This window comes from Typopeltis vanoorti, chromosome 25 (genome assembly GCF_054136105.1).
Source record: "Typopeltis vanoorti isolate ZY-2024b chromosome 25, IOZ_Tvanoo_1.0, whole genome shotgun sequence".
In the NCBI taxonomy this organism is placed as follows: domain Eukaryota; kingdom Metazoa; phylum Arthropoda; class Arachnida; order Uropygi; family Thelyphonidae; genus Typopeltis; species Typopeltis vanoorti.
The window spans coordinates 16,596,759-16,620,886 of NC_143573.1; the positions used below are offsets into that span (position 1 = coordinate 16,596,759).

General features: G+C 36.0%; 1 protein-coding gene across 3 annotated transcripts in view; it reads left to right on the forward strand.

Moving 5' to 3' along the window:
• The window catches only part of LOC150092574 (terminal uridylyltransferase 4-like), a 583,753-nt gene that overhangs the window by 67,137 nt on the left and 492,488 nt on the right, over positions 1–24,128 (forward strand). For all 3 annotated transcript variants that reach the window (XM_090414413.1, XM_090414412.1, XM_090414414.1), the window contains exon 4: positions 19,720–19,830. In XM_090414413.1, coding sequence (XP_090270539.1) covers positions 19,720–19,830 — 111 coding nt within the window. The remainder of the gene's footprint in view (positions 1–19,719; positions 19,831–24,128) is intronic.

Here is a 24,128-nt window from a genome sequence, read left to right on the forward strand (position 1 = left end):
GCTTCCACATTCTTCTTTAATCTTATCTAGTGTTCTTCCCAGATGTGTGATGAAGATTATTGGTGATATTGGGTTCCCTTGTCTTGTGCCTTAACTAGTGGCAATCTCCAGTCACACCTGCTATCCTGACTGTTGCTTATGCTTGGCTGTTTATATCTTTCAACAGGCAGATCAATTTATTGTCCACACCATAGGATTCCAAGACTGCTCATGTTATATTTTGGTCAATATTATCAAAGACTTCTTTGGAAGTCCACAAAACAGCAGTATATCTTTTTGTTCTTTCTTTGAGCTTTCTCTGCTATTAGTCTTAGTGTGAGTATTTGTTGCACTATACTTCGATCGTTTTGAAATCCGGCTTGCTCATCAGGAAGATGCATCTCCATATGACCCTTCAGGCATTCTGTAAGTATTTTCATCAACACTTTGCCAACATGACTCATTAGTACAATAGTTCTGTAATTGGTACATTCTAAAGCACTGCCTTTCTTATGAAGAACAACCAAGACTGATTTTTTTCCACTCTTCTGGGTCATACCCTGGTCTCCATATTGCATTACATAGCTTATGCGTTTCTTTTACAACTAATTCTACCCCATATTTTAGCATCTCGCCCATCATGTTATCATTTCCAAGACACTTGTTCTAGAGATGTTTAATAGCCTTGCTCACCTTCTCTTTCGAGATGTCATTTTCAAAGATCTCTGCTGGTGGAGAGATTGATTTTAGTTTTTTGATTACTTTTATTGCAGTATTATTTAGTTAATTTTTATATAGTTTGCTGCAATATCTTGTCCATCTATGTATGATTTCGGTCTTGTTCATCAATGCTTTATCATCATCTTTGACTGCCACTGATCTTGTTGGCCACTTCCTATTGACATTTCTTATAAGTTATAGATCTCTAGTTTTGTGTTCTCCATAGTACTGTTCAATGTCTTTGTATTGATCCTCCATGTTTTACATGTTTTAACTGCTTTATGAAAGCCATTCATCATATGTAACTGTAGCCTTAGTTTTTATTACACTTTGTAAAAAATTTCTTGAACTTTTCGATATAGGCACTATATGAGTAAGGCATTTCCATCTGGTTATATGTAACATTATGTTTCATCCTCATTGTATGAGAGACTGAATCAGTTTGTGTACTTTTGCACGTGTGTGTGTGAAAGTGGCCACTGTTCTAGGAAATTTTTTTACAAGGAAATACACTTTACCAATATCTAGTGCATAAATCCAAACATAAGTGATGTACACTTTCACTTACAGACTTCTAGTCCAGACCTCCACTTCTTAGCAAAAACACATATTGAATCTTTCAGCAACCACAGTCTGCTTTCACTATCCAAATTACCCCCTACACGATTCCTTTCACCACAAAGGTTTCACCCATACCTTTGTGAGATTCAACATTGCTTGTCAAAGAATATCAAATTTATAATCATCTTTTCACCTGCTCTGGCTTAAGGTTTCCTTGTCATCACCATTTGTCAACATTTATTTGCTGTATTTACTGCTCTCCAAATTTTGGAAACTCTATTCTTCCACACCTCCCAGTAGTACTACTTTCAAAATGTACCATGGTGGTGACCTCTCCTCTTTCTCTTTCTTTAACCCAGAATCTTTGTAAGTTTTCTCTCTCATAGAATTCCTTCCAACATCATGTCCTTTGGCATTACACAGTTACAGAGGGACAACCTCTAGAACTTTTACTTTTCATTTTTGTAGGTAGACTACTGCTTCTGCTCCACTGAACAAAAATCTGCTCTGAGTGAGTCGTAGTAATTCTTATTCTCACCAGCATGAAGGCTTTTCTTCTCTCCCATTTCATCCAGAATTCCCACCCACTTTCTAAGCCATGATTTAACAGTATCAGTGCAATTGAAAAAAAAATTCAGCACACCACAGGTGGCATGCAACAAGAACCTCAGCTTTATCCTCAACTTAGACAAAAGCATGTAATATTGCAAAACAACCATCAGCATATCCAAATCTAAATCTGACTCTATAATGGCCAATATCAGGAAACTCTCCTCCTCTTCAAATGGAAGTTTTGCCTTCTAGGTCCTTGCAAAGGCCACTGAATATAATCTTTGCTTACCTGCACTTCACATCTCTCTCATCTAGATGGTTCCATTGTTACACCACCTAAAGATAAAGCTAACCCCTGTTTCTCCTCCCTTCTGCATAGATAAGTAAGATGAACTGCCTCCTGTCATACAGAAACAATGTGTTATATGTTTCTGTTGGTTTTTCAGAAAGAAAAAAAAAAAAAAGACACCAGAAAGAATACTAAACAGTCTTACGGTTTCTGGTATCTCTCCAGTTGTACTCAAACATTGTGCTCGAGAACTAACACCGTTCCTACATCATCTCTTCAATCTTTTATCTATACTGGCATTTATACCATTGTTTGGAAGCAAGTTTATATCCATTCTGTTCCAAAAGAGTGAGATAAAAGTCTACCTTCAAATTACTGACCAATCTCCCTTACCTCAGTCCTCTTCAGAATAATGGAATGATCAGCAGTCAACTTCTCCACTACCTAGAAGTTCACAAGTTAATCATTGACCATCAGTATAGATTCTGATCTTTGATCTGACTTTTGATCTAATGCTTATTTCTTAACCTATATTGCCCACCCAATGGTAGGCTGATGCCATGGAATGGTTTGGAGAAACATGTACTGTCACTCTTGTCATTTTCTGAGCATTTGATGGTGTTTGGCATTAAAGCCTCCTCAGTAAATTCCATCCTTCATTCTTTCTTCTACCTTCTATCATTGGGTAGCTAGCTTTCTCTGTCATTGTTCACTGTATATCATGGTGGGCAACTCCCTCTCTTTTAACTTCTCCACCAGTACAGGAGTACCACAGAGCTCTGTTCGTTTGCCTACCATCTCTCTATTTCTCATTTGTACATGAATGACCGCTCAATTACCAATAATCTATCCACATCTTTGCTGATACTAGCACACTTCATTCATTCTGTTCATTCAATAAGCCATGCTCTGCTCAAAAATCCCAAGCTTCAAGGTCATCTGCAACCAGTGCTTTAAACAGTGATCATCATATCATCCATTAATGGGGCTAGGATAATTTAGTCAATTTCAGTGGTATGAAAATGCAGTATTACTTTTTCTTCTCACAATAGAGATCTCATCTGACCTGTCCTTATCCTTAGTAATACATAAGTCACTAGGCAAGATCAGATCTCTCTCTTTGGACTGATGTGGCTTCTCCTCCAGCCTGGCACAAGAGTAAGCCTCCTCAACTTCCAAAAAATACTAAACATGGTTTTCTATTCTAGATGCACTTTTTCCCATCCAGCTACCTAATTATACAAATGCCAAATCTGCCCTTATAAAGCCCTTAGAATACTTTGTTTTCTAACAGAGTATTCTAAGGTAACAGAATGTTTGTAACATTCTAAGTAAATAAGTAATTTATTCTAAGTAACAGAATGTTTGGGGTGATGCACCTAAAACCTCCATAAAAATTCGTGATGCTCTCCAGAGAAGAGCAATTTGGTAGTGTTATGTCCCTATCTTACGATTTTGTTTGTCTTACAAACTGCCTTCGTCTATATTCTCCTAACTTCTACTTTCAAGACATCACCAAAATTTCTACTAATATCTGAGCTATTGTTCCCCGTAGTATCCCTAGTATTTGTATTTTAACTGCGCCCTTTGGGATATTTAGTTTAAGATATTTTATACATAAACAGAGAAAAGGAACTCAAATATCTGAAAGTGTAACTATTGCAGTCATGACACTATTTCTTGTTACTCAACATTAATTCCCTACGTGGTTAGGCTCGAATGTTTCTAAGCGGTGCATTGGATTAGCAATATTAGACAACTTTTTTTATCATTAAACAAAAGGTTTATTACTTCTCTAAACATGGTACATATCACAATACTCAACTAAATTACTTATACACTAAAATTAGCTTAATACAAGTAGTTGGGCTATGATTCGACAAAAGTTACTACGATCATGCCGCCACAAAATTTCATACAAAACATGAATTCACTTAACATGGAAAAATTAGATCACCACACGTTATTAGATTATTCAACCTCAAGTACACTAACAAAATCATTAACTACTCTAGCACATACTTATTACAATTCCGATTCTATACACATCACACTAGGCATTCAAATTCCTCAGGCTACTTGATTACTCAGTTTACACTAATCAAACTCACTATTAATAAAACCATTTACTTCATTAACACACAACTATGCCATTAACTTTCCTTTTACAATATAGTAGGCACTCAAGATTCTTAGGATAATTAATTATTCACAAATTATCAACACTAGCTAGCTTACTTTTAACACTCTCTATCAAACTCTAAAGTCCTATTATAATTTCTCCCTAATCACTTTAACAGTTCTGTATTATGACAATGGTACCTATCACAAACACCTTCTAGTTAACATAAGACAAAATTCACAATACCTTTCTTTAGCTTCACTTACGGGCCTTTACCTTCTACTGAACGAACTTGCTTGCATAACTTCTTGCAATTCAGGGCTATATAAACCTCTGCGCCATCGGCTGTACTATCCGAAACGAGGACATCGATATCTTCACAGTTTCCTATGACTCTATGATATATTTCGCTTTCTACATAGGAATACGGGAATAGCTTTCCCGCTCACCTTCGATTCCTTGTGACATGAGGATATAAGCCATATCTCTCCACTCAGGAGCACCGTGAAATCCACTAGAAAACCAAACTAAAACCACCGCGACTATCCAAATGTTTCTTCTCCTCTCACAAAAGGCAAAAAGACCTCAAGCCTTCTTGGCTATCTTCCCCAAAAACCAAAAGAGCCTACTCTTCGAAAAAAGCCTCGGGGTGGGGGGGGGGTTACCAACCCTTTTATAGCTGCTCTCCTAACGGCGCCCTTTCTTACTTCCTTTTTCCCACCTCCTACTTGTTTTCCGTCTGTCTACCAATTGGGTAGCATTTGGCCGCCATACGTCATTTTGATCGGCAACTCGTAACGAAGTTTCTATCCGGGTACGGGCCCTAAGCGATATTCCGTTATTTCTCTTGTTAGCCTCTATCTTAACCCCCTTTTAAACCTTTTCTCAGAATTCTACTTAATGCTTAATCTGTAGCCTCTTACATAGCATATTTCATGACTCATTCTTTTATACTTATGCACTTAACTCTTTCATTCTTAATCGCATTACTATATTAATTCTTAGTTAGCTACTTATTTAATACAAATTCCTTGTTTAGTCATAATACATCTTAATACATTCTTTTCTTTTGTTATCTTAACTAAACAATAGACCTTTACATTTCACTCAATTTATACTGGATGCAAGAATATTTTATTAATTAAATTATCCTTTTTATGCAGGGGTTTTTATTTATGTTATTTATTTTTCATGTTACACCATGATAACTAAGAATACTATATTCTCAAGATATCAGGTGTAACAGTAGATAGATGATCCCTCAACCACTATCTCACAGATGCACTTTTTCAGCTCTGTGCATTTTTACAGTACCTCCATGGACACTGCTCCACCAAACTGACATCTGTCATTCCTTCACTTACCCCTGGGCCTTAAAACATGAGCAGCAGTGACCAACATCCCTTTTCAGTCCAACTGCAAATACACCAAACCTGTTTTTTTTTTACTTACTCCATCCTCTGGAATGGCCTTCCCCCATGAAGTATTTCCTCAATAACTACCCTCCAACTCTTTAAGAAAAATATCATTAGATTTCTTCTTCTTTTGCAACCCACCTTACATCTGACACGTCACTGATGTACTGATGATCATTTACTTCTCATGTATGGAATCATTATAGCATATAAACATAAAAATGCTGCTTCTTTTATGGTCACTGAAATTGTCAGCTTGGTTGGCTGGCTCTCCAACCAGCAAGTTTCAGGTTTGAATCCCATTGGTTACATTGATGTTTGTCATTGTCTTTAGATGGGAGGTAAATTTCATTGCTTAGTGTGAGACCACCATCCAGCTTGCCATCAACTTTTCCAAGCCTGAAGGGGGGGGGGGTTGAAAAAGTTCCATCTTTGGTCTCTAGGGCAGTTTTTTCCCCTAGAGTATTCAAGAATCAACCCCTTAACTTATCCATGCTGTAATATACAATAGGATTACTGCATATATGGGTGGGATTCACATAAAAAATGCATCTTTGTATGTTATGCTTTTTTTTTTAAAAAAGATCGATACTCTTACACATATCTTCGAGTGTTGATTGATGGTTTCTGTGTTGTTGAAGTTTTCTGGATTGTTTGAATGGTTTCCTAGATTACTGTAGTGTGTAATTTCTTTCTTTATTTCTTCTTTTTTATCACTCAACTTGGCATGTACCCCTTCTTCTGGGATTCTGATGATGTACGTTTCTCTGCTGGTATAATGTTGACCATAGGCATCTTAATGTATTTGTTTTTCTGTATAATGTTTTTGTGTGTGTGCATTTTCATTAAAATAATCCTGAAAAAGCAGATGAAAGAGTAGAATGAAATAATGCCAAAAGAAAAAACAACATGTTATTGTGGATATAATTTTTGAACCAAAATTGTGGGTGAAAAATATTCTTTAGAAATAAGATATCTGATTTCTGATAAATACTCCTTGTTTGCATTGTGTACTCATATTTGCACAGAGAACTGTTTCTGTTTATCCCATTATTTTATTATTTTGATAGCTTTTTTTTCCTCTGTGCTCTTCATGCTTTACTTTTTTTCTTCTCTATTTAATAGCCATGTTATTTATCTTGTATATCTGAGAATGCATTCCATTGTTATTTCATTCACTCTATTCAGATATGCTTTAAACTGTTTCCCATGTCCAGGTATACTGCATCAAGCTATCTTCTAAGTTTTTAAGCAAATATCTGCATGTAGTGTACATATACTGCCTTTTAATACACTGCATGTACGATTTTGACCAAAACTTCTACTTTATAGTTGCTCTATTCACAGTTCAGTGTTATTTGTCACACTTTGTTTATGGTCATAGCTTCAGGTGCAATCACCATAATCCAGTATTTTTTCTCTTTGAGTTATTTCCATCATATGCTGCTGAGATAATTATTTGTCAGTAGCTCTGAGAGCCCTTTCCTTGCTATTTTCTTCTTCCATCACATTTACTTCTTTCATCATATAATTCCCTACAGTTAAACTTGCCTATAATGATTGCTCATCTTGTACCCATTATGATATGCAACCTACATAGTATATTGTCCTCATCTTCCAAAGCCCATGATCTATAACATTTATGTATTTTGTTTTAGTTTTCCTACCTGAAGGACTCAGGTAGTCAGCTGTCTCTCTCTGATTTAATTCATCTGCTGTCATTAGTAGTTCTCTCTCTTCCCTCCTTTATTTGTCTGACCTCACTGAACATACTCTGCCCATCATGTTCTGTTCCTGCAGGTATATCCTTTTTTGTTTACCAGAATTCTCTATTGCCATTTATTTTTTGCCACTTCATATATATCACTGACATTCCTCTCCTTTCTGTACTAGGCTTTTAAGTACCTCTGTAGCCATTATGCCCTAATTTGGACTGACAAGTGGGGGATTGTAATGAGTTCTCAACTAGCTTTCTTTACTGTTGAAAAGCTCAATTTTCACATAAAGTGTATCTGAACTCTTTCCCTGCCCAATTTTCAGAGTTAACCATCTCACTCAATTACTTTTTATTATTATTATTATTTTTTTCACATAAGGTGTATCTGAACTCTTTCCCCATTCAATTTTCAGTCAACCCTCCCACACAATTACTTTTTATTATTATTATTTTTTTTATGGTAATTAGAGTTGCATTGATTGATGACTTTCTTGTTCCTGTTGCAGTCACTTATTCATGTGCTCAACCTTAACACTTTCAATCCTGATAGTTTTTTTTTTTTCCCTGATACCTTTTATCTGCAACAGTGACAGTGACTCTGACAGAGCCTCCATAGCTCAGTCGGTTTCAGCAATGCCCGTTCATCGGAAAGATCTGGGTTTGAATCCTATCTAGGATAAGAAGAACCTTTATCGGAACTTTTCAACTCGAGGTGAGTTAGCCAAGTTGCATATGGTGGTGACAAGTTTTTTTCATTTTGCAAAACAGACAAATCAGCCATAAGAATGTACACAATTAATAGACATAATACGCTGGTCTCATAGCCTCTGTTCTTCATCCATAAATCCAAAATAACTAATCTTCATCACATAACAGCAGTTTATAAAGATTTAACTTGGAATTCATTCAAGTCCAACCTATCTTGCAAGTTTTTTATATATATATATATATATATATATATATGAGGGGGTCTAGGGACCTATAGACACATCAGTGCCATATGTGAGGGGCAGAAGAGGACTGAGATAGTAGTTTATTGTTGTATTTTTTTGAAGAGTTGCAGGTTGTAGTTATTTGGGAATACTTCTTGAGGAAGGGGTTGTTCAAGAGGACAGAGATGGACAGAATAAAAGAGGATGACTAGAAGATTTGGTGTGTTTTCAGTTGTGCAGTAAAGGAGTACTGGGAAGCTGCAGCTCTTGTATTAATAGATGCAACAGAAAGTGGAGGAATGATGGTTGTCAATTCACTGCAACAGTGACTGTGGAAGTGCCTGTAAAATAGACAGTGCTGAAATATTGCACATATGAGATAGAGATTGAAGTGAATCTGTGAGAGAGGGATCATCTATAAGCCTAATTGCAAGCCTCTGGATGGCATCAAGGATTTTAAGGGAAGTTTTAAATGCACCATCCCAAATGTGAGTAGTAGTGTAAACATGGACAGATTTGGAATTTGTATGTAGTGAACTGTTGGTTGGGTGTAAAGTAGGCTCTTGAACAAAAGAGAATGCCAAGTTTCTTGGAATCTGAGAAGGCTATTGATGTGATGTGTTTATGCAAGGAAAGACTGGAGGTAAATGTTAGCCCAAGCAAAGAGATCTGATTTTTCTAGTGATTTGTGTATTACTGAGGATAAGGGTAGTCAGCTGGGATAGTCTTTTGTGCAAGAAATGACAAGACCGTGTTTTGATGGCATTGAACATAACAAGGTTGTCCTTGCCTCATTGGAGGATAGTATGTATCCTCCAGTGGGACAAGATCAATGTTTAGGGCACTAGTTGCAGATGATCTTGTAGCCTGGGATGTCAGAGTACTGCATGATTTGTAAGATAAGTAGGATGAGTGGGGAATTATATCATTTGCAAAGCTATGGATGGGATTAGTGGTTATTATGAGTAGATCATTTATCTGCAGGAGAAAAAGAGTAGGTGATAAGACATAGCCTTGAGGCACTCCAGCATTGGTGATGCAGCTTGAAGAGAGGGAGCCATCTACCATGACTCGCAGAGAACTGCCAGAGAGCGAGAGCGAGAGCTACTGAATTATGGACGGTGTAAGGGAGGCCAACGGATGGCAATTTGTTTATTAGGCCTTGATGCCACACACACTGCCGACAAGTTTAGAAATGTCAAGGGCAACATCACAAGTTTCTCCGAACCTTTCCATAGTACGTGTTCTATAGTGGGTGATGTAAACTACTAGGATAGCTGTGGATCTTGAATGGCGGAATCCATACTGGTGGTTGCTGATTAATTCGTGGGCCTCTAAGTAGTGGAGGAGTTGGCTATTGATGACTTTCTCCATTATTTTGGAGTGGACAGAGGTGATGGCAATTAGTCAGTAGTTTGGCAGTAGACTTCTATCACGCTTTTTTGGAATAGCATGGATATGAGATTGCTTTCGTGCATTGGGATAAATACTGGATATGTATAATAAATTATAGAGATGCCATCAGGGCTAGAAGCCTTCTTAGTATCCAAGTTATTCAGCAATTTTCTGATGACTTTTTTGTTGAAAAACTGTAGGAAGTACATGATGCTTGGATTAGGAGGTGAATCACATGTAAATAGGAAGCGATTTCTCTTGGTCATCTATGCAGGAATTTTGAGGAAAAGAGTTATGCCAGGAGGTCAGCTTTATTTTGGGTGAGTAACATTGGTGCAATCAGGTTAAGACAGGTGGAAGTGCAGGAGAACAGAAGTTGTTTCCAACAACCTTAGCAAGCGACCAGAAGGCACAGCTTCCATTTGGATAGGAGTTGAGTTTTCTACTGGAGGCTTTATGAAATCAGATTTGGATCTGCTGATGGCTGATTTGCATATATTGCATTCTTTGGTATAAAGCAGAGTATGAATCTGGAGTTCTTGATGTGAGCTGCATGCGGCATGCTGAATTTTTTTTTTTTTTTTTCCTTTACTGCTTTGGCACATTTTTGGTTGAACCAGGATTTGGAAAGTGGATGTAGATTATGGGTTGAATGGAGAATGAAGGCCTTCATACCAGTAAGGATAATTTCCATGATTCGTTCACAGCAGCTGTTAGGGTCAGGTGAGTGGAAGCAATAGTCAGACCAAGGAAAAGAGGTGTAGAGATTCCAGAGGTTATCCCAGTTTGCTCCTTTCTAGTGCCAGAGGAGGTGAGGTAGGGAGTGGTTGGAGGAGGGGCATTTTCTGAGAGAGGAGACATGTATGAGATTGTGGTCTGAGTTGCCAAGAGGAGAGGTGGCCTCTGTGGTGTATCCGGAAGGAGAGAAATGGTCAAAAAGTGATCCAGAATATTTGAGAGTGAAGAGAGTTATCAGGGATTTGAGTGGGTAGATTACAGTTTGTGTTAGGTCATTACTTATAGCAAAGACTTGCTTCTCATCTTGTTGCCTGGTTGGTGATGTTGGAGTAAGGAAGCCAGTATTTGACCTCACTATTTGGATAGCTGGATTTCAGCTGGTCAAATTTCATTGAAAGGAATGTAAAGACAGGGTGGTTATTAGTGTTCGAAGACCAGTAAATACAACAAATAAAAGTTACTAAATGGGACAAGGAAACCTTGAGCTAGGGAAGGTCAAAAGCAGGGGATTCTAAATGAGCTATTCTCTGGCAGTCTATGTTGGATTTCACAAAGGCACAGATGCCACCTTTGTGGTGAAAAAGAATCATGAAGTGTCTAGTATGGACACTGCAGGCGGACAGTAGTAGATGTAGCTGAAGTCTGGGCTTCTTTCAGAAATAAGATATCTGATAAGAGATCACTTTACTAACATCTATGGCATTAACATAAACAAGTGTTTATGTTAATGCCATAGATGTTAGTAAAGTGAATATGAAAGTGAATATTGAAGAAATTCTGGTATGGTTTATGATGTGACCTTTGATGGGATTAGTTTATGTGGGAGATTTGCATTTATCACAGTGTCACTGTTATTGTTTGTGAAAGTCTTCATATGTTTGACTCTAAGTTGGATTAGATGGAAGGTTATAATGGGGACATGCAATGAGAGAAGATACACTCTTGGACATGATTTCCATACAGAGAGATAAATGTCTCTGTGCTATGATGTGGCCCTGACAAGCCTCCTTCCCCATACCATTACTTGGACTCCCTCCCCTGGCACAGTATATGGCAGCTGGATTATGTACCAGTTGATCAGTAAGCCTCCTGACTCATTACTGACAGGTTCAAACCAATGCACTAACTGGCAGCTGGCCTGCACCACCACCACCACCAATGTTTTAACTACTGTGCTCTCGAAATAGGGGAATTTATGGTCTCTAAATATGTTTGTCATTGCCTTGCTTGCTCTGGAGACCAAATATGGCATTTGCCACTTCAGATGTCCAATAAGCATCACCGGGCTATGAAGAGCATCTACCGTATAGTGTCTAGTTGGTATTTCCATCAACTAAGAACGTATCCCTTTGTAGCAGGAATACCTGCTGGTTTGCCAAGAGTCCCTTTTGTGGAAACAAGCCACACCACAGGAAGGCTGTTGACTTGACAGGGAGAGGCTGTATATTGCACATCCCTGGCCATTAGTTGACCAGGAGTACAGAATGAGTGATATTTCTATCACTCATTCTGTACCCTGGTCAACTCATACTGCATACATTCAGCATGCAGTATCTGAACATACCCCAAATAACCATGTACTGCATACTACTTCTGTGCAAACCTACACATCAAATTATTTGCAACCATTGCTCTTTATTTTAATTCTTTTTATTGTGACATGGCAACAGATTGAAAATTCTGACTCTTTCATGCCTATTTTTTTATCTTCTTGCAATGGTTCCCACTAACATAACCATTTCTTCCACTTGTTTCAATATCTTCCTTGTAATATGTAACATGCCTTTATTACTCACTAACCAACTATACCCTAAATAGTTTGTGCTTGGGAAATGCAAATGTTCTTAATTATTGTGTTATAGGTCCTAAGCTTTCTGCTATCCTGAAAAAACATTGTTAATGAAGAACAGATAGTTTTGACAATAACATCTGCCAAGAATGATTATATATAACAATATTATATAACATATTAAATACCATTTGTGTATGGGCTAAGGATTAGATAATTCAGGAAAACTTGCATTATAAACAAATATATTATGGATTAACATATGTTTTTTTTATTCATCATAACATATTAATAACAATCACATTAATTTAAATGTCTCTGTAAAATTTTCAGCTAAGTTTCATAGCCATTGTCAGTACAATTATAAGAAAAAACATAAAAGAGAACAATAATTCAGTTGAGAGTGTATGATATTATGTGCACTATTGGCCGCAGCACACATAATCAGCTGCTATTAGATCATCATCATAGTTTATTTACAATATGATACAATGTGAAAAGGGAAAAGAGATTTACATTAAAAATTAAAGATTGCAAATTATGGTCTTCCAAGTCTCTATATCTTGAGCTAACTGGTAGATGTCAGATGGAGTTTTACAGTTCAGCCTGTTGATGGTTTCACATATGTATTGGCTAATAGATATGTGATAAATAAAATAATTTAGTTAATAAATTATATTTACAAATTAAGGAACACATGAATGATGAGTATTAGTCAGTACATCTTCCCAAAATTGAGAAAGTTTTAGGCAATCATTTTTCAGGTTTGTTGTGAATGTGTGCTTCACAGCTTTCTTTGCAGTCTTTCCAAAAGAAAATAAAGCTTATATAATAACATTGTTTTGTTCCGCTGAATCTTGTGCTTTGTAGATAATGCGTGGCTTGCTAAACTGGATTTGTTGGGTTCTTTAAGTGAAATGTCTTCTCAAATGTTATGATGAATTCTTCCTCTTATGTCTTGATTTTTAGTACATTTTTTTTTCCCCCTATTGATCCTTTTTTGTTGTTGCTTTTACTTACTGGTTTATTCCCCTCCACATCAGATACTTATTCATAGTTTAGAAGTCTATGAATAAGTATATCCGTGGCCCTTTTCATTCTTCCTGTTTTATGTATAATTTTCTTCTTGTATCCTTTTCTCTAGTTCTTCTCTCTTTTTCTTACTCTCCTATCTTCTGAACCGCCATCACTGAGATCCAATTCTTTAGTGCTGTGTTTGTTGTGTGCTGCCTCCCATCTGGTAAAGGGATCCTGGTAGTCTAACACTGATGGTCCCTTCTTTAGCAGGATGGACAGTCATGAATAGCTGGGTCAGGATCAGCCGACTAGTGTGCTTACATGAAAGGGTCAGTGATGTTATAATAAGTTTCCTTTCCCATGGTTGAGGGATAGAATTCATGGCTTGCTACATTGCTTGTATAGCAAATAAGTAACCCTGACATTCCAGTTCAAAGTACATTTATTTTATTTGCTGGGTGATGGACACATGTTTGGCTGTGTGCAGGCTGCAGATTTCTGCCATGTACCAAAACAAAAATCCCTTAAAGATGAACCTTCATCCTGAAATTTTTTCTGGAGCTCTCAAGATTATACCAAGTACTAATACCATAACATCACAGGATAAAAAAAGAGAAATAAGAAATAGACAATGTCTGGCACACATAATGAAGTGTGTTTATCATCATCCGTATAGCAGATGAAAGGCCAATAAGGAAAATGCCACCCTTCTTTTTCAAAAGGATTTAGCAGAATTGGCTGGATCTTCCAAAAAGTTAATAAAGTACATTTTGGTGATATTCCTGTGGAAATCTCAGGTGAGCAGCACTCAGAATAACTACTGCGAGCAACTTTCTTTCTTTCTTTTTTTTTTTTTTTTTTGGATGCAGGGGGAGGAGAATCTAAATTATGGTATTACCTTATGAAATATTCAACTATTCTAGCTGTGTGATATTTGAATGAAATTTACTCAACATTCCAAATGAGGAGATATGTTCAGAAATTAAAGTTCAAGCAATGATAGGCAGGGCTTGCCTGTGGTGAGTTTTTGCAGACTTGAAAAATGGAGTAGTTTTTATTTAATAACTAAAATAACTTCTTTCTAAATAAAACCCTTTTTTAACTTTATGAAAACACAGAAGATTGTGCATCATATAAAGGACTGTGCTACTAACAAAAATTAATGTTACAAATTATATTTTCCAAAAAAAAAAATCAATTTTTTTATATTTTTTTAATAACTCTTCTTCCTATTCTTATTATTTATTGACTTCTCCTTCTTGGAATGTTTCTAATACAAAGAAATTGTTTTCCAAACAACGATCCAGGCCCACTAATCACTTTATACAACTCCTAGTGACTAATTGGGAAATATCATTAAAATGGTGAAGGATGGGGGTTTTGGACAAGTACGTGTTTTTTCTTTTTTTTTTCCCCCATAGTGAATGGATTTTGCATAATTTGTCAAACTCTGGTGATAGGTATCCTAATACAAAGGGGGTAGTAGTTTTGTTCCAATTAAACTGTCATCCTTATCTGAATGACAATTTAATTGGAACACCCATAAATCTCCAGTCCATCGAAGCAATACTTTTCAACTGTTCTGTTAGGTTCTATCCCTAATCCACTAAGATAAATTAAATGTTAGAAACATGGGAATGCCTGAGGTGCTTGTCATGGTTTTACCTGCCTGGTGTGGTAGTAACGAGCATGATATAAATATTGTTTTGCAAAGAGAGGAGACTCTTGGGCTTACTCTAGCCCATACCAAAGGTGGAAACCTTTGGTATGGACTAGAGTGATACAAAAAGATAGATTGAGCAGAACATCTTATATTAGGATGCTAAGAAGAAGTTACTCACCATAATTCCTGTTCTGAAAGCTGCTTATGTTGAGAAGGTGGCAGTTAAGAAATTATCAAAAGTGACACAAACCCATATGTCTCTCCCACCATGTGATAATTTCAGCATACCCAAACCTTGTGATCATTAATGCGTCTCTTTGGAATGCCTAAGCTGTTATAATTTCACTCCTGAAACATCTGTTAAAGTGATCTTGTTAAATGAGAATCCACTTGCCAAGAAAATCATGGAAAGAGCATCAAAGAAAAACTGCCAGATACTACCTCCACAGAAAAAATTACACTTCTGTATGCACTTAAAACACAAGAACTGACCATGACATATCAGTTAATATATTAAACATTTTTTCCAGATAAAGAGGTGGACACTAGGTATCCATTTTTGCAAAAATTAAATGACAAATACAAGCCTGACAAAGGTAAGCTGTCATTCTCTCCGAAAGTTGATAAGTAGGTGTATTCAAAGCCAAGAATAGGCTAATTCTTAGTGGAGATGTTGTGGATTCTGCCAAAATATGGATGATATCAAGTTCTTTCTGTAGAAACACCTACCCACATTTCTGTCTGAAAACATATTTAAAACCTGGTTAGGATTCCCCTTAAGTGATTAGCAAGGTCAGTTTGAATTAACTCAGAACCTAGTGGTAAATAAATGGCACACAGTATAATAAGAGATCCTACTGAGAGGCAAATGGCTATAACTTATACAGTACTGATAATTTTGGCATGCTGAAAAGGAGTATGGTTGCCCAAAGGGTTGCAACTACACACAAGCAGGTCTTCTGCAAAATGTCAAATTACTTAAGGGGAGTCCTAACCGGGTTGCAGTTGCCTTTGTCCATACTTCTTATGCAACTTTAACAGACATAATGCTTTTTGGGATAGTGCCAAGAATGTGTGAGGCCAAATTGTTAAGTATATGCATGACAATAACAACCTCTCCCTTCTTAATAATGAATACAATATCTTTTTTTTTTTTTTTTTTTCCATATGACTACTAGTCAAATTCTTAGATCTTACAGTCTTCCCCCCTGCCATTCTTCCACTGTAAAAATGTCAAAGAGAACATGTATCAGGGCATTGCTTTCTTGTGATTTCCATTTTATCTTCACAAGAGCCATGATCTTCTTAATGGATACCCAGGTGAACAATTAACAAAGTTGAATAGAATATCTTTTCACATTTTGCATAATTAAATCCTAATTTAATTAGGATTTAATTATGGCAGTCAGTAAAACACCTATCAAGGATGCATTGATACATGTTACAGATTGTATTGTTCAAGCAGCAACAGCTTCAATTCCAAAAAACATAATCTTGATTTCCACTCTATCCAAAACTATGGTAGAACCCTAAGTAACAAGGAGCTAAAAAAGGATCAGAAGATCATGGGATATATTTTGGAGATACTGTACCACAGCAAATCTCAGTTTTTGAACATGCTCTTTGCCAAAGCATGTTACGTTAGATATCTGACATAAACAATCTTTGATTCAGTTTACATCTTTTATCAATCATACAGCCAATACAAAAAGTGGTATGGGGTAAAATCCTGAAAATGAAAGGCAGATATGATATTGAAAGTTTTTTCCACTTGGTTTTACTATAAATTAAAGGTGCCAAGATTTTATATTCTTGGTTTCATCCTTTATCCAAGTGTAAGCAGACAAAGTTTGCATGTGAAGTAACTTCACAACTGGGCTATTTGTATATAGAGGCTAATGACTTTACATCAATTGCCTTAGTATCCCGTAATGCAATGTACATATCATTATCGATATGGATAATGCTATGCATTATGGGAAGTGGCGATACCCAGACCAGTTTCAATCTTTATTGAAGTGGAATAGCATGCTCAAAACTTCTGAAGTTCCAAAAACTTGGAACTAGTGACCTTTAGAAGGCCACCGTCCAATATCTGCAAACTTGTCAGTTCCCCCAAAGGAGGATCACTCTCCAAAGTAGCTGACAACTAATCAGTGCACAAGGGGCCATTGTCTGGAATCTGTCATGCTCTACCTGAGAACCAAGCTGAACTTCAGCCCAGCACAACCAGAAGCAAGTCCACTACTGCACCAAGCCTTCACTCAGTGAAGCAGCAGACAAGCCACCAGAGCACTGGCTTACTGTTCTGTGCTCTCGCAGAATCATGTCCCCCTCAGTGGGAGCCAGATCCGGGAGGAAGATCAAAGTTGAAGTAATGCAGAAGTTATATATTTCCCATGTACAACTAGTCAAAAGGTGTCATAACCTTATTACTAAAATACTCTGGATTAGAGATAGACATTGAAAGTTTTTTCACTTGATTATACTATTAATTAAAGATGCCATTTTGTTCTTTATCCAGATTGCATGCTTAATCTCATAATTTATCAATTTTATTCCTACTTTATTTAGCCTGTTTACCTTTAGAATATGCTCTGACATTGCTGCTGTTAAATATCTCTTGATCAGTATCCATGCAGTATCTGTCTCCTTTCTATCCATCCTTATATCCACTTATTCTTATCTTCCTCAAAGTTTTTCATAATCACCGACTTTGCAGGTCCACATATATTCTTTCCTCACAGAAGTTCTCAAGTGGATAGTTACAATCCAGTTAATTACCTCATGGTCACTCTCACCAACTGGATGAAGATTAGACACTTGTTCATCTACAACCTCTGATTATACAATCAAATCTAAGGCCCTTAATTCTTGTGTGACCTCTTACATATTGTCTAAGGCAGTTGTTCCTTAAGAACTCAGATTCATTCTACTTATTTCCTGATGCTATCTCTTCATTTCAGTGAATATTACCATAAATAAAATCACTCAAAGTGATCACCCTCTCTTGCTGTCTAAACCAATTTGCCTGTAAATTTTTTATCTCCTGCTTCCACATTCTACAGCCTATATCCTCATCTAAAATTTCATCCTGTCAACCTTTATTTCACATTATATTGCTTCAAAGCTACTGCCACTATTTGCCCCTGTATCAGAACCTTGTGGATATAATTCCCCTGCTATTATCAACATCACTCTTCCATCCCTTCTTGCTCTTCCTGTCTCACAAAAAGCATTATACTCTTCCATTTCTTTTCTTGTCAAGATATCATCATCAGCCATTTTCTGTCCACCTCTGGATGAAATTATTTTTGACAGGACTGAATGGATGACCTGAAAGTCATTCATTCAGTCTTCTCTTGAGCTTTTCTGTGCCAGTGAGTGGAAGTCATCTCTTTGGTCTTCTCCTTTAGTTCTCTTTCCATCTCTGGGATACCATTCAGATATCAACTTTATACCTTTTTGAATGTTCCCTCTTGCAATATGATCCTCATTGTTATTCAAGATGTCATTCTCATCTATCCATTTACACTTCCTTCTAACAACAGTCTTTCCATTTGATTTTTGTCAAATCCCTTGAAATGTAACTGTCTCTTTTATGCAATTGCATTTATTCCTGAAATCATTGCACACATTAACAAACTGCATGTACTTCTCTTCACACAGTTCTGCTAGCATGCTCCTTATGATTTTTGCTTCTGATCTCAACTCATTGTCATACATGATCAATAGACCAACTGCCTTCCTACTACACTGTTATCTTTCACTTCCCTAAATAATCTTCTGGAATCCATCTTCTCATTCTTACTATGCCCAACCAATTTATTCCTACCAGGACTAATTCCTTTTTACTTTGCTGACTTATCTGCTGATAAAATTCAGCAGTATTTAGGCTCTTTTGGTATACAAATTAATATCTACCAGATCCATTGAAAAGTACACAAGGAAGCAATTCAAAAGGTATATCGTCTTTGATGCACAAGTCTTATTGTTTTAGCCCGTTACATATACAATATGAGAAGTTATAAATATTCTGCTTGTTTTATTTTTATTAACAGCATAATTGATTCATGAAAACCTAAATAATTGCTTAACATAGTTTAAATTGATCATTTAGTTTTCATCTCATATTGATAGAAAGTGAAGTGGCAATGCCTAATCACAACTTCCTAGCCCATGGAATTGTAAAGCATGCTTAATGTGTTTGAGCAGTATAAATGCATAATTAAACATGTTAAAAATTAATATAATTCATCAAACCCATTAGCTGTTATTTTACTGTGTTATTTATGCAGACTTGTTGAGTGCTTTTTCCAAAATTATTTCTAGTGACCTCTGCATGGTTTTGTTTCCAAATTTGGAAATCTTGTTTTTGTTCCACAGATAATTTTTATAAACGATTGGAGTGACCAGATTTTTATGATAGGAATTTTGGGAGTATAATTTTGGCACTTATTTAATATATAATTAAATAATTTAATATAATTTGGGAGTATAATTTGGCATTATTATGAAATAGCAGCTGAGGAGTAAAAATAAAATATCTTTTGCTTTCTGCTTCTCGATGCTTTCTTTATTGTATGATGGTATTTTAATTTTCAGGAGCTAGCAAGAGAGTAAGTTCGAGCATTATGGTTTTGAAAACACCAAATGACATGTTGCATGCACCATGTCATAATGCTGAATAGGTAACAGGTAAAATTGTCATACATTCTGCACACACACACACACATCCATGAAAACAATAACTTATTGCTGATTAAAACTAATTTTTAAAAAAGTGTGATTATTCAGTGATTCAATAGGTATTTCTGTTTCTTACTTTAGAAACCAAATTCCAGACTATCTTTTGAGTGCCATTTATGTTTATATCGTTGTTATGATATGACAGCTGCTTTGAAGCATGCAAGTTCGACAAATCACAAAGTGAGAAAAGAGGTAAATCCTATTTTAATGCATATATAGAGATATAGATACAGTCATCCCTCAACTTATGTCCGATCGAGTTACGTCTGTTCGAAGATACGGCCATGATCCCATAAAGGAATAAACAACATTTTTTACTATACTTTCAAACATGACGCAAGCGAGCATAAAGCAAACAGGTTTCTATTTAGCAATAATGCATCATGCATAGTGGCAACAGTGCATTATGCAGCAACTTTCCTCGGCAGTCGGCACTTGTCTTCAACAGTTCCTCTGTTGATTTTGTGGAGAAATATGTTATTTGTATATTTATCGTTAAATATTTTGAGATATTTTGTGCAATATGGCCCCTACACACCCATTCAATAAACCTAGTGAAGAATCACAGAAAAAGAGGTGAGCAATTGATCTTGAAACAAAGTTGCAAGTTATAAAGCAACGTTAAGCTGGTGAGCCCATCAGTGTGATTGCACATGACTTCGGATGATCTCATTCTACAGTGACGACCATTTTGAAAAATAAGGATAAAATTGTAGAGGCTGTGAAAGGATCTGCTTTCATTAAATCAGCGATAGTGACGAAGAAACGACAAGGCCCTATCATGAAAATGCTATATAATGCTATATGCTATATATAATATGGAAAAGCTACTTGCATCATGGATAGAGGACCTAAACCAAAAGACTGGATAGAGGACCTGAACTGCATACCCTTTAGCACTAGGACCATAACTGCTAAGGCACTAAGTCTCTTCTCATGAGATTCGAGCATCATTTTGCACTGTATAATGTAAAAATGTATGGTGAATCTCGCAAGTGCCAATGAGAAAGCTGCCAAGGAGTTGGAGAAAGTGGATAAAATTATTACGGAGGAAAATAATTTGTCACAGTAAATATTTAATATGGATGAGATCTCCTTTTTTTGGAAAAAAATGCCCGAGTGGACATTCATCCACAAAAAAGCTAAAATCTATGCCTGGTTTCAAAGCTCTTAAAGACCATATTAAGATTCTGTTAGGGGATAATGTGGCTGGATATAATCTAAAACCATTTGTGATATGGCACAGTGAGAATTCATGAGCCTTCCAAAACATTAGGATGCATACTCTTCCAGTTCATTTATTGGAGTCATAAGAAGTCATGAATGACTCAGATTGCTTGAGGATGCCTTAATCAACTGTTATGTGAGTGAAACGGGAAGCTATTGTGTGAAAGAAAATGTGGAATTTAAAATTTTATTAATTCTAGATAATGCTCCAAGTCATCCATCTTATATCAGTGATCTCACCCCAAGATCAAGGTCATGTTTCTCCCTCCAAATGCTACTTCATTGATCCAACCGATGGATCCAGGAGTTCTTGCCATGTTTAAGGCTTATTATCTGTGTGGAGAACTTTTTCACAAACCATTTCTGCCACTAAAGGAAATTATCAGACTCATGCAATTCTGGAAAGCATTCATTATTTATCCTTTGTTTTAGTCTTACACGATGATCCAAATATATTTTGGAAAATTATGGAAATAACTACTGTGTTTGAGTAAAACTTTAGTTTAATATAAACTAAAATCCACTTTTGACATTTTGATCTTTATATCAAGGTCATCTTCTGGAGCATATGCACTATATACAGAAAACAAGCTACACTACAGTCTACATGGTTTGTTGAAGTTACTGACCAACCTTTACAACAATTATTGGCCTGACCTCTGGCAAAAAAAAAAAATAAAAATAAAAATAAGAAATGAAAAATAAAACTATACATCAACGCTAGAGTCCTATTATTAATATTATCTACTGATTGTAAAATTACATTGGGAGCAACAACAAGTCTGTGTGTGTGTGTGTGTGTGTATATATATATATATATATATAGTAACACCATGATCATACATATACATTCCAACCAGTTGGAATGGAATGATTTCCAATACTGGCTGAAGGTTGCCTAGAGTCCTGATGTACGCTGGATACTACGTATTAGATGGGTTGAATGTGTGCCATCCAGATTCTTGAAATTTTCATGCCGCCATTATTGTTGATATCATTATTTATCATGCTATTAAAAATATTGCTGTGGCTTAGGACGAAGTGACATCTCAATGTATGAATGGCATATGAAAAAAGACATTAAAAAGGTTTGTTCACGATTTTGGAAGTTTTGAAAAAAAAAATGAAGACCTTTGTAAATCGAGTGAAGAAATAGTGAGTCTAGTAAACAATCTGAATCTTGAAGTGAATGATGATGACATTGTTCAAGTCATAGAAAGTGCCCCTGAAGAGTAGACCAACGAAGAATTGGTCGAACTGGAGGAAATAAAATAAATAAATAAATAAATGAAAAATAAAAATATACATCAACGCTAGAGTCCTATTATTAATATTATTTACTGGTTGTCAAATTACATTGGGAGCAATCAATCTGTGTGTGTGTGTGTGTGTGTGTGTGTGTGTGTGTGTGTGTGTGTGTGTGTGTGTGTGTGTGTTTAACACCATGATCATACATATACATTCCAACCAGAAGAGGAAGAATGAGAAAAAAAAAGAGAGAAAAGAGAAACAAGAAGAGGTAGTTAAACAATTCACAGGGAAAGGTCTTGCAGAAATGTTCTCTGCAGTTAGTGATGTTCTCAAAATGGCTGAAGACATGGACCCCAATGTAGATTGCTACTTATTAATAGAAAGGAAAGTACATGATGCATTTGTTTGCTATTAACAAATTTATGATGAAAAGAAGAACAAGAATAAGCAGAGAAGATTAGATATTTTCATCAAAAAACAAAGGTTACAGCAGAAGAGCCAGAACCTGGTCCTTCACATAGGAAGGTATTGAAAACGTGATTGTGGAGGAAGATTTGGGTGATTATTCTCCTGTTTTATAGTGGCAGTAATGCGCAGTACAATTTTATAAGGCTTAAAATTTAAACTGACAGTATACTTGGTTAAGACCATAATCCCTATAACTCTGTTGATTTAATGTATCGACGTACATCCAGCAGGACTTATGTCCTGCTGGATGGAACAGAACCCCGATGTAAGTCGAGGGATGACTGTATATTGATATTAGAATTGAGAAAATCTATAAGGCAGTGATTTCTGAAAACTAATAAAGAATTACATTTTTTTTTTAGTACATCCACATATGTCCACACACATTCTCATGTATTTGTATGTATGTATGTGTGTATTTTGCAAACAAAATGTTTATAGACAAATATGTAGCATAATAGAGATCCTGCAGTCTTTCAGGAAAGTATTTGCTTTTACTTAAATTTTGCAAAAGCATAACTTTATTTCATGCATTTGTTTTAATTGAAAATTAAAAAATGATACAAGATACTCTTGAACTTCTTTGCTATCTAAGCTTCTAGCAAACCTACTGAAACTTGATATCAGGCAAACATCATCTTATGTAAAAAATACCACTACACTTCATAAAAAATATCAAAGGCATCACATTGGCTCTTACTGATTTGCAAGCCTGGATATAGTAAATATTTTCACTAATGTTCCAAGAATAAAAACCATACAGTTATTTCAAGACATCTTTCCTCCATACACAATAGACTTCTTTAAACACCTTATAAACAGTACTTTTTTGAAGTTTGAAAAATATTTTTTTTGAACAGAAAAAAGGGTTAGTTATGGGCTTGCCCCCTCTTTCCTATGTTAGCTGACCTGTTCATGGAGTGGTTTAAAAAAATAGCCCTCCTGTATCAAGAAACACTACCAGAAATTTGCTGAAGATACATCGACAATATTTTTGTCATCTAGCCCAATTCTACTGTATAATTAGAAGATTTCGTTATCTTCCTAAACACTATTCATCCTCACAGTTGAATTAGAAAGAAATAGGTCTTTACCATTTTTGGACACTACTGTGTCCAAAAATGATAAAGTTGTTCAGTTGTTCCTTACATGATAGAGCCTACAGAATTTCCACCACTATAGATAAAAGAAAGCAAGAGCTACAGTATCTTAGATCTATCCTTCCAAAAAATCTCTACAACAGAACATTAATCAAAAATATTCTATTTCAATCTCGGGGAAAAAAAAACGAATACAAAGGAGTAGTGATTCTTCCATGCATTCAATCCCAAATAAAATAGCAGGGTTGCTTTGTCAACAAAACTTAAAATTCACATTCTACCCAATCAACAAAATCTCATGTGAAACCTCCTAAACTTCTACATCTACCGATGTTGAAAGTTTATTTTTCACTTGGTTAGAGTATAATAAATTTAGTTTAATCCTTTATCCAAGTGTGAGCAAACAAAGTTTGCACCTGAAAGTATCTTCAGGACTTGGGTAAG